At 45.3% G+C, this 12,037-nt stretch overlaps 1 protein-coding gene across 4 annotated transcripts in view; it reads left to right on the forward strand.

Moving 5' to 3' along the window:
• The window catches only part of plekhg7 (pleckstrin homology domain containing, family G (with RhoGef domain) member 7), an 88,403-nt gene that overhangs the window by 45,183 nt on the left and 31,183 nt on the right, over window positions 1-12,037 (forward strand). For all 4 annotated transcript variants that reach the window (XM_048554279.1, XM_059654804.1, XM_059654805.1 and 1 more), the window contains exons 4-6: window positions 1,188-1,321; window positions 1,478-1,518; window positions 4,803-4,898. In XM_048554279.1, coding sequence (XP_048410236.1) covers window positions 1,188-1,321; window positions 1,478-1,518; window positions 4,803-4,898 — 271 coding nt within the window. The remainder of the gene's footprint in view (window positions 1-1,187; window positions 1,322-1,477; window positions 1,519-4,802; window positions 4,899-12,037) is intronic.

Below are 12,037 nucleotides of genomic sequence, written 5' to 3' on the forward strand. Positions count from 1 at the left end.
TGGAAGCCAGTGTAAGCCAGCAAGCACAGGGCAGGTGGGGTTTCTGGGAGGGAATGGGGAACAAGATTTTGGCCAAGAGATGCAGAAATGTGGGAAAAAAACGCTTGTACTCAGCAAGTGGTAATGACCTGGGTCCTGTGGCCCTTGAAGATGGTAGATGGAGACAATCGATGATTTCAAGAGGGAATTGGATGGACACTTGAAAGAAAGAAACTTGCAGGGTTATGTGGCCTGAGCAGGGAGACAGGGTGCAATTGTATTGCTGATGAGCCAGCATGCATTCAATGGGCTGAATGAGCCTCCTTCTGTTTGACAAATAACTCTATGACCTAATGGGTGGTTGAAAAGTGGAGCAGCTGATTTTCGCCTTGAATTTTCACCATGTGTATGTTGTGTGTTGATTGTGAATGTATGTTGTATTTGTGATAACAAAGTGTGGAGCTGGATGAACACAGCAGGCCAAGCAGCATCTCAGGAGCACAAAAGCTGACGTTTCGGGCCTAGACCCTTCATCAGAGAGGGGGGTGGGGAAGAGGAACTGGAATAAATAGGGAGAGGGGGGAGGCGGACTAAAGATGGAGAGAAAAGAAGATAAAGGGTCTAGGCCCGAAACATCAGCTTTTGTGCTCCTGAGATGCTGCTTGGCCTGCTGTGTTCATCCAGCTTCACACTTTGTTATCCCCTTCAAACTAACTTTTCTTTAAAGGCAAGTGTGAGGTGCTGTGTTCCAGATGTAATTTGATTGGATACACTACTCGGCTTAAAGAAAAACTCACTTTATTCTCACACTATGGATACAATTTAAACAAAAGAAAGAAGAGCTTTACCTCTAATAGAAAACGTAACAGAATATCTAATATTCAGTAACTGTTCCAATATAGTAACATCCCATTAACACACATTTTGGCCAAGGCAAAGGCAGTAAAACAGAGCCATGGTATTGTCACAGTATGTATGTTAGTTGCGTGTTGCGTGTGTGTATCTGTGTGTCCGTTGTATGTTTTGTGTGTGTGATAGAGTGTGTGGTCTCAATCGCAAGTTCAGAGATTGATTAATTTCCTGACAAAATAACGTGTGTTCATTGAGCATTACTGTTGCCATGATCAGACCCTAATGGTACATCAGTTTTGAAATAATTGCCTGTGGAAAAATCCACTCGGTTTTGCTTGTTCTTCTCACTGTTACAGATGCACATCTCATCGTCGGCGCAGCTCATTGGTTGTCTGTTTACCAGGACTCGAAATATTTCCTGGCGATTTATTAATTTCTCACCATGTGGAACATCTCTACCGCACTGCGTCCACCCCCTCGCTCAGCACAGGTAAGCTCACAGAGCTACATGGGTGGAATCTTCAATCTTCGCTGGTGACAGTTTGTATTTCTGATTGGCTGAATGTTCTGTTGCCTGAGCGTTGGGTAATCTGAAGGAATGTGACCTGTCGGAAGAATTCTAAAGCCATCCAAATCTCTCTTTCAGAATCCAAGAAGTTGAAATGGCCCTTTGCAAAACGGGGAACGGTAACACTGTCTAATATTTTTTCTGTGTATTTGAAATTCCAGCACTCTCTCATGTGTTGTAGTTGAAGGAGAGGAAAGATTAAATAAATAATGCTGAGCAATTTGTTTCGGACACTCCCCCAAGAAAGCAATGAGTTGTACCTCAGTTGCCTGGCACATGAGGTTGGGGCAGTCATGTTTCAGTGATTTACTCAAGCCCTGATAAATTCCACAGGTATTAACTTGTTTAAGATAACTTGAAGCTTGACGGTAATGTGCTACACCTCCGGTGATGTTAGTTGTCTATTCACTATCAATAGCAACACTGTCTAAGGTTTCCTTCCAACAGTAAACACTGCTATGTATAACGTTCGTATTGTATTTCAATAACTAATGGGCCCTTTAGAAACAACACTGTGAGCAAAATTAAACTCCTACTCTCCAGCAGGAGTTTTGACGGCAGAGTTGGGGGAGGCACATAAAATGCATTAGCAGGCTTTCCCATTACCTCCCTGACCTGTCTCCCATTTTACAGGGGCAATGAGATGGTCACACCACCCACCTCTGTTGAGGCCCCTAAATAGTCAATTAATGCCCAGTAATCTACTGCTTACTAATCTACTACCCATTAAATTAATACGCATGAAATAAATACCCACTAAAATGTCGCATCCAGCCTCACCACTATTTTACCCCTGGCTGAGAGAGCATGATAAAGGATTATATCATCGCCTCCTTGCTTTAATACTGTATGTCTTTCTATAGAAAGTGCCAACTGCACTTGAGATTCAATGGTGTTACCATCACCGACTTTCCCACTATCAACATCCTGGGGGTTACCATTGGCCAGAAACTCAACTGGACTCACCACATAAATACAATAGTCACAACAGCAAGTCAAAGACTAGGAATACTGCAGCAAGTAAATCAGCCCCTGACTGCCCCAAAGCCTGTCCATCATCTACAAGACACAAGGCAAGAATGTGCTGGTACACTCCCCACTTGCCCTGGATGGGTGCAGCTCCAACAACGCTCAAGAAGCTCAACACCATCCAGGACAAAGCAGCTGCTTGACTGGCACCACATCCAGAAACATCTTCTCCCTCCATCACCGACACTCAGTAGCAGCAGTGTGTACTATCTACTAGATGCACTGCAGAAATTCACAAGAGATCCCCAGACAGCACCTTCCCAACCCATGACCACTTCCATCTAGAAGGACAAGGGCAGCAGATACATGGGAACACCATCCCCTGCAAATTCTCCTCCAAGCCACTCACCATCCTGACTTGGAAATATATCGCCATTCCTTCACTGTTGCTGGGTCAAAATCCTGAAATTCCCTCCCTAACAGCGTTGTGGGTATCCCAGCACTGATGGACTGCAGTGGTTCAAGAAGGAAGCTCACCACCACCTTCTCAAGGGCAGCTAGGGATGGACAATAAATGCTGACTCAGACAGTGACACCCACATCCAATGAGTGAATGATAAAAGACTCCAAATACTTTCTGAATCTGCCCTGCCACTTCCATGCTTTGTACTGATATGATCCCTGGTCTCTCTCTGCTCCTACACCCCTTTTAGAATTGTATCCTTTGTTACTCTGGGGAAAGAAAACAGTTGTCCTTAATTTCTCTGGCCAATAAGAACATTTTTATTCTTTCATGCGATTGAGTATCACTGGCAAGGTCAATATTTGTTGCTCATCCCTAATCCCATCGGACTGAATGTTTGTAAGATCCATATCAGAGGGCAGTTAAGGGTCAGCCATGTTGCTGCAGGTCTGGAGTCACATGTAGGCCAGACCAGGTAAGGGACAGCAGTAAACCATATGGGCTGCATGGTCACCTTTTACTGAGGTTGGTTTCGTTTAAAAGTTCCAGGTTTGTTCATTGAAGTTGGGTTCCACCAGCTGTTGTGGTGGAATTTTAAACCAATGTCTCTGAGCTTTTAGTTCGCTCTCCAGATTATGAGCCCCATCTCATGACCACTATGTTACCACCTCTACCACCAGCCATTATGCGTGACTCTAGACTTGGTTGGTCCAGGATTCTCTAAAGGTTAACTTGCAGGTAGAGCCCGTGATTAAGGAAGTGAATGTAATGTTGTCGTTTATCTCAAGAGTGTTGGAATATAAAAGCAGCGATATGCTTCTGAGGCTTTATAAAGCTCTAGTTAGGCCTCATTTAGAATACTGTATCCAATTTTGGGCCCCACACCTCAGGAAGGACATACTGGCCTGGAGCGTGTCCAGCGGAGATTCACATGGATGATCCCTGGAATGGTAGGTTTAACGTATGATGAACGGGTAAGGATCCTGGGATTGTACTCATTAGAGTTTAGAAGGTTGAGGGGAGATCTAATAGAAACTTACAAGATAATGTATGGCTTAGAAGGGGTGGACGCTGGGAAGTTGTTTCCGTTAGGCAGGGAGACTAGGACCCGTGGGCACAGCCTTAGAATTAGAGGGGGTAAATTTAAAATGGAAATGAGGAGACATTTCTTCAGCCAGAGAGTGGTGGGCTTGTGGAATTCATTGCCATGGAGTACAGTAGAGGCCGGGACATTAGATGCCTTCAAGGCAGAGATCGATAAATTCTTGATCTCGCAAGGAATCAAGGGCTACTGGGAGAGTGCAGGGAAGTGGAGTTGAAATGCCCATCAGCCATGATTTAAATGGCAGAGTGGACTCGATGGGCTGAATGTCCTTACTTCCACTCCTATGTCTTATGGTCTTATAGACTGTCTTTAGAACTAGCTGAGAAAGACTCTGAGTTAACAACACCATTTCAAAGAATTTCCGCTCAAGAGCCAGCTGCTTCCCGAAGCACAGTGTCAGTGAGCAATAAAGTGAGGCCTCACCACAGATGCCCATGTGTCGCAATTTGGAAAATTAGTTTTTTTAGGCTTGACCACTCATCCAACATTTGGGACACCTTTTGCTGCAATTTCCCAATTGTTTCTCTCACTAGGCAGTAAATTACGCATCATGTATATGGAGTTTTAATCAAGGATAGGGCTCTGGGGAAAGCTTCCCATCGGTCCCATTCGTAAGTACACAAGATGTCAGGTATCTCCTGGAGTGGTCAGGGATCTCCAAGAGAGGTGAGGGATCTCCAAGAGAGGGGACGGATCTGCTAGAGTAGTCAGGGATCTCCAAGAGAGATCAGGTAGATCAAACTGCCCAATAAATGAGTGTCTACATGAATCCCCCTCCCCTTGCTTGCCATCCAAGCTGTGTGCTGGAAGTGCACGTATTTTATCCCACTAACCTGACACAATTATTTTACCTTTCTTGTTTCCAGAGCAAAGTGAAACAAAAGCAAGTATCGCATTTGGAAAGCCTTCTGGCCTCTCTGGTGATCAGGGACTGCACGGATCAGCTTTTCCAACAGTACAAGGTACTTCCTTCTCATTGGTCATCATTGCTGACCAATCATCTTTGCGTACCCTATCTCTTCAAGTGAAGCCACTGACCACTGTCTGACCTTGACCTCTGGAAGAGCTCTGCTGATGTCAGTTGCTTCTACAGCTAGAGCCAATGTATTTATTACTTCACATAAATCAGTAGGAACTCCCCTCTCACCTACTGTAAGGAACAGGAGGAGGCCATTCAACCCTTCAGATCTGTGCTACCATTCACCTGGACAACAGCTCCCCTTTTTCACCATATAGAACAGTACAGCACAGAAACGGGCCCTTAGGCCCACGATGTTGTGCTGACCATGATGCCAAATGAAACTAATCCTTTCTGCCTGCCCTTGGTCCATATCCCTCCATTCTTTGCATATTCACGTGTTTATCTAAAAGCCCCTTAAACGCCTCTACTGTATCTGCCTCTACCACCACCCCTGGCAGCACATTTCAGACTCACTCTCTGTGTAAAAAGAAACTTGCCCCTCATGTCTCCTTTGAACTTCCCCCTCTTACCTTAAATACATGCCTCCCTAATATTAGACATTTCAACTCTGGGGAAAAGATTCTGATCGTCAACCCTATCTAGGTGTCTCATAATTTTATAGACTTCTGTCAAGTCTCCCCTCAGCCTGCACCGCTCCAGAAAAACAACCCAAGTTTTTCTAGTGTTTCCTTATAGCTCATACCCTCTAATCCAGGCAGCATCCTGGTAAACCTTTTCTGCACCCTCTCCAAAGCCGCCACATCCTTCCTGTAATGTGACGACTAGAATTGAACACAATACTCTAAGTGTGGATGAACCAAAGTCTTACAAAGCTGCACCATGACATCCTGACTCTTGTACTCAATTCCTGGACAAATAAAGGCAGGCATTGTCATACACCTTCCTTACCACCCTATCTCCTCATGTGGCCACTTTCAGGGAGCTATGGACTTGAATCATTTTAAACATCAATGCTGTTCAGAGTCCTACCATTACCAATACGTTTCCTTGACATTTGGTCTCCCAAAGTGCAGCGCCTCTCACTTACCCAGATTAAACGTCATCTGCCATTTCTCTGCCCATATCTGCAACTGAGCTATATCCCACTGTATCCTTTGGCAACTTGCTACACTATCCACAACTGCATTGATCTTTGTATCGTCTGCAAACTTTCTAACCCACCCATCTACATTTTCATCCGAGTCATTTATATTTATCACAAACAGCAGAGGTGCCAGTACAGATCCCTGTGGAATGTCACTAGTCACTGACCTCCAGCCTGAAAAACACCCTTCCACCACTGCCCTCTGTCTTCAATGGGCAAACCAATTCTGAATCCATGTGGCCAGGTCACTGGATCCCATGCATCTTAATCTTCTGGATGAGCCTACCATGAAGGACCATGTCGAAAGCCTTACTAAAATCCATGTAAACAATATTCACTGTTCTACCCACATCAATCACCTTCATTACCTCCTTGAATACATTTCTTGTGTATGTCTTGTGTATTTCAGTGTCATTGCCTAGGCTTAGAAGAGGCTGATGAAGAGTATGTTTGAGTAACTCAGATTTACCCTGTGACAGGCGCTAGCTTATCACCAAAGGCTACATAGATTGAGGCCCTGACACAACACATAGTTACCTTGCTCTCAGATTCTAATGTCACACCATGAATGCATCCTCATGGCCATCGAGCCCTGGAGTGGGACTTGAAACCAGCATTCCCTGCTCGGAACCAGGGATAGTTACTCCTGCACCAAAAGTCCCTCCTTCAGACCAAACAGGTCGATCTCAGTCTCAAAAACACCCCTTGACCCCTATTGCCCACAGCCTCTGTCTAGGAGAGGGGTCCAAATTTTCATTTATCTTTGTTTCTCGATTTTCGCTTCTAAAGTGAGTTTAATTTAAGATCATTCTACCTGCTTCTAGACTTTCCTCCTGCAGGAATTGGTTTCCCTGGATCTACTATACTGCATTCTTCTATTATTTTAAACACCTTGAGCAGATCATTCATAAACTCTGAGGAACACTTGATATTCTAATTTAGCCTTTGCAGTCAGTTTTGTAATCTGTTTATCTGACTGTAGTGTTATCTTTTTAACCTTATTTCTTGTCCTTTTTAACTTATACCATGAATCACTGTGAAGTAATGTAACTTTTTTCTTTATTTCTCTGTTTTGTATCTAAGCTTGTACTTTGTGAGTATGATGGTGCCATGAGGGGCAACATTGCACACTTTTCACTTAATTGCTATATTTACATACTCCAGTACTCAGGACAATAAGCCTAACGCTGTTGCTAGTGTCAGTACCATTCTAACAATGTTACACTTGTACCTGACCCATCCGCACCTTGTCCAGGCCCGGGATTCCTTCAGGACTGATGCCCAGGACAGGCCGTTGTACCCAGATGAGCTGTCTCAAAGTTAAAGAGCTGGAATATCCCTCATAACTGGACCCTCTGAATTGGGAACCTCTCAGTGTTCTTCTGGCTACACAGATCAGCTGCCTCCCTTGTGCCTGTGTGTGGGATAGAAATTAGGGAATCACGGAACGGGCGCAGATAGATGGAGGCCATTCAGCCCCGCATTGCCTCTGCCCGCTCTCTTCAAGGGCACCTCCCCCAGTGTCACTTTACTCCCCACAGGTCCCTTCAGCTAACTCCCTTTCGCAAAGCCTTTACCACACTCTGAGGCAGGATGCTCACCGCCCACTCCCCGAAAAATAGTTTCCACACCTAGCCTCTGATTCCTCTGCCAAGAATATTAAATTAGTGTCATCTGCCATGCTGCTAACAGGGAAGGTTTCCCTCTATCCATTCCGTCCAAAGCCCTCATCGTTTTGCAATAATATGAACAAGGAACAAGATTAGGCCGTTCAGCCCTTTGAGCCTGCTCCCCCATTCAATAATATCATAGTTGATCTGATTTTAACCCCAACCCTACATTCCTGCATACCCCTGCTAATCTTTGATCTCCTTGCCATTCAAGGATCTATCGCCTCCTTCGTTCATGTGAAGATTCTGCACCCACTGCATTTTGAGGAAGGAATTCTGAAGCCATTCTGAGAGGAAAGAAATGTTTCCTTGTCTCTGTTCTAAATGGACAACCCTTTATTTTTAAACTGCAGCTTCTAGTTCTAGATTCTCCCAAATGAGGAAACATCTTTTTGAAATCCATACAGTCAGGTCACATCAGGACCTTTCAGCCAAGCCAGCTCTGACACTTCTAAACTCCAGAGGATTCAGGCCCAGCCTGTCAGGCCTTTCCTCATGAGGGAAGCCAGGTATTAGGTAATTCCAGGTACTAGGTAATTTCAGGTATTAGAAAATTCCAGGAATTAGGCTGGTATGCCTTCTCTGAACTGCTTCCACCATCCAGTAAAATCCTTCTGTTAGGTACGGCGACCTGTAATGTACGCATGACTCAGGGTGTCTTCCCACCAATACCCTGTTTCAGTGAAAAATACCTCTCCACTCCTGCATTCAGTTCTTCTCACAATAAAACATAACGTTTGTTTTCTGGATTACTTGCTTTACCTGAGTATTGATAGTTATGGGCAACGTTAGAGGAGTTAGCCAGATGTTTTATATCAGTCGTGATGGTAGAATCCCGACTGTGTGTGTGAAAAGGCCACTGTGGCCCATCAATTCTGCACTGGTCCTCTGAAGACCATCCCACAGAGACCTTGTAATTCCACATTTCCAATGGCCAATCCACCTCTGTGAGAGGAAATGGAGCACCCAGAGGAAACCCACATAGACACAGGGAGAACATGCAGACTCCACACAGATGGTCACCTGAGACTGGTATTGACCCCAGGTCCCTGGTGCTGTGAGGCAGCAGTGCGAACCGCTGAGCCACCACACTTGCATGCTTCAAGTATTTAGTTAATACGGAAGAATAAGGGGGATGGATTAAGTATCATTTGACAAACTAATGGGGCTAAAGGCAGAGACGTCCCTTGGCCCCAGTGGCTCAGATCCTAGGATCCTAGAAGAGACAGCTGCTGTAGTAGTAGATGCATTGGCTGTAATTTTCCAAAAACACTCGGATTCTGGAGAAATGCCAGAGGATTGGAAAACTGTCAGTGTGACGCCTGATTCAAAAAGGAAGAGAGGCAAAGAGCAAGTAACTATAAGCTGATCAGTCTAACATCTTTTGTTGGAATCAATTGTTAATATGGAATAGCATAGAAATATGTAATAGATGTAATAGATGAGATATCAAGCAAAGTCAGCCGAGCTTCATGAAGGGGAAATCATGTTTAACTAATTTATTTGGGTTTTCGAGAAAGTCTCAACCCAGAGTTGATAGACGGGACCAGTAGATATGTCGTATTTGGCCTTCCAAAAGGAGTTTGCTAAGATGCCTCACAAAAGATTAAGTCATGAGATAAAAACCCACTGTGTTGGAGGTAGTATATTGGCAAGGAAACAGACAGTGGGGAACAAGGGTTCTTTCTCAGGTTGGCGACCTGTAACCAGTAGGGTTCCACAGGGATCAGTGCTGGCACTGTAGGGATTACAATGAGGTCTGCAAAGTGGATCTCATAGAATATGGATGCTGTTAATCTGGTCCAGTTAGGGAGCCCTGGCTGACAGATACAAGCAGGAGCTGGCTCTGATGGAGATAACAAAGTGTAGAGTTGGATGAACACAGCAGGCCAAACAGCATCTTAGGAGCACAAAAGCTGATGTTTCGGGCCTAGACCCTTCATCAGAAATGGGGGAGGGGGACAGGGTTCTGAAATAAATAGGGAGAGAGGGGGAGTTAGATCGAAGATTGATAGAGAAGAAGATAGGTGGAGAGGAGACATACAGGTATCCTCTCTCCATCTTTGATCCGCCTTCCCCTCTCTCCCTATTAATTTCAGAATCCTCTCCCCCTCCCTCTTTTCTGATAAAGCGCCTAGGCCCGAAAGGTCAGCTTTTGTGCTCCTGAGATGCTGCGTGGCCTGCTGTGTTCATCCAGCTCCACACTTTGTTATCTCAGATTCTCCAGCATCTGCAGTTCCCATTATCTCTGGCTCTGATGGAGCTGGATCAGTGTCTAGGGCTCTCCATGTGTAAACAAAGGGTGACTTGGCGATGGGTTACCAGCTGTGCGGAGTTAATTCAGTGGCAACCCAAAGATGGCATATCAATTTGGGGAGCAAGAGTAATTGTCCCTGGCAAAGGTCGCTGCCACACACTGGCTGAGTTCCATCAGGGTCATCCAGGGGTTTCCAAAGTGAAGATGTTGGCTTGAAGTTGTGTCGGGTGGCCAGGACTGGATGCAGATATAGCAGCATTGGTGAGGGAGTGCCCAGAAAACCAATAAGGAGAGAAAATATTGCCAGCCTCTCCCACATGTTCATGGGATGGCTGGGTAGACCCTGGACTCAGTTTCATGTTGACTATGTAGGTTCTTTCATGGGCTCAATGTTCTTCGTCATTGTCAACCCCCACTCAAAATGGATTTTCATTTATCAAACATGGGAACAATGATAGAAAAGCTGTGAGCATCTTTTGCAATGCATGTCCCCCTGGAAGAGTTGGTCATAAACAACGGGCCAGCATTTACCATCAGGGAATTTAAGTATTTCCTAAAGTCGAATGGCATTTGTCATATAAGGACAGCTCTATCGTGCAATGGTCTGGTGGAAAGAGCAGTCCAAACTTTGAAAGCAGGCTTAAAGAAGCAGCCTACAGCTTCACTCAATACCAAACTGTCCCGATTCCTATTGGATTATCAGACCACTCCCCATGCAACTACGAGAATAGTTCCAGCAGAGATGCTGAACGGGAGATGAGCCCACACCAGGTTAAATCTGATCTTCCCAGACCTGGGGAAAGAGGGCAAAATGGCATCAGGAACGGCAATGCTGGACGCAAGACTCCTCTAAACAAGAGAGACTTTATCTCAGGGGATGATGTTTGGTGTAAGAACCACAGCGGTGGCCCTGCATGGGCGACAGGCAAAATCAGGCCCAGTGACGGATAAAGTTCAGGTTGGGTGTAATGGTCCTGAATGAGCAAACTTGAACGAGGAAAGCTGCAAACTTGCAAACAGTACAGGAGAAAATGTGCCCAGTTCCTCAACTGCCTTGATGTCTTGTGGGTTCTCCCTCTTCGTCAAGCGTTGAAGATAACTCGGAATATGAGATGGACACAGCAGATGTTGTCACTTCAATGCCTTTGCCACCTGAAGAGGAGAATGAATTTCTTCCGAAATGCTCCAGGTGCAGGAGGTGAACTACTGTGTGTTACACACTGCCCGTATCAGAGGCATGCTGGAGACACCTGACCCAGTGCTAAAATGCCTCAGGAGGAGCTACACAACGAAGAACTGAACTATGCCCTCAGGCCCAGAGCGGGAGGGATATAGTGATTGCAAGCAAGTGGACCTCATAGTATATGAGTTCCCTGACTGGGGTTGTTAATCTCTTCTAATCAGGGAGCCCTGGCTGACAGATATAAGCAGGAGTGTCAGGGGCTCTGTTCACGCTGAGAGCTGGCTCTGAGGGAGCTGGAGCAGTGTCGAGGACTCTCCACATGGAATTAAAGGGGGACTTGGTGACAGGATACCGGCCTCTGTGGAGTTATTTCAGGGACCACAACTATTTACAAGATATATTAATGATATGGAGGAAGGAAGTGTAGCCAAATTTGCAGATGACATAAAAAAAGGTAGAAAGGCAAATTGCGGGAAGTTGAATAGACAGGCAATGAGTTGGCAGATGGAGTGTAATATGAGAAAATATGAAGTTGTTTATTTTGGAAGGGAGAACAAAGAACAGAATATTATTTAAATGGAGAAAAACTGCAGAAAGTTGAAACACAAAGGGACTTAGGAGACCTGTGCACAATATGCAGAAAGCCAGCACATAGGGAAAGCAGGTAATCAGGAAGGCTGTTTCAGAGATAGTAGATTCTGAAGACAGGTAAAGGCCCGAAATGTCAGCCTTCCTGCTCCTATGATGCTGCTTGGCCTGCCGTGTTCGTCCAGCTCGACACCTTTTAATCAGGAAGGCTACTGGAATGTTGGCCCTTATTTCTAGGGGGTTGGAGTATAAGAGTAGGGAAGTCTTAGTGTATCTGTACAAGGAGCTGGGGAGACCACATCTGGGACACTCCGAGCTGTTTCCGTCCCCTTATTTA

The sequence above is a fragment of the Stegostoma tigrinum genome, chromosome 25 (genome assembly GCF_030684315.1).
Source record: "Stegostoma tigrinum isolate sSteTig4 chromosome 25, sSteTig4.hap1, whole genome shotgun sequence".
In the NCBI taxonomy this organism is placed as follows: Eukaryota; Metazoa; Chordata; class Chondrichthyes; order Orectolobiformes; family Stegostomatidae; genus Stegostoma; species Stegostoma tigrinum.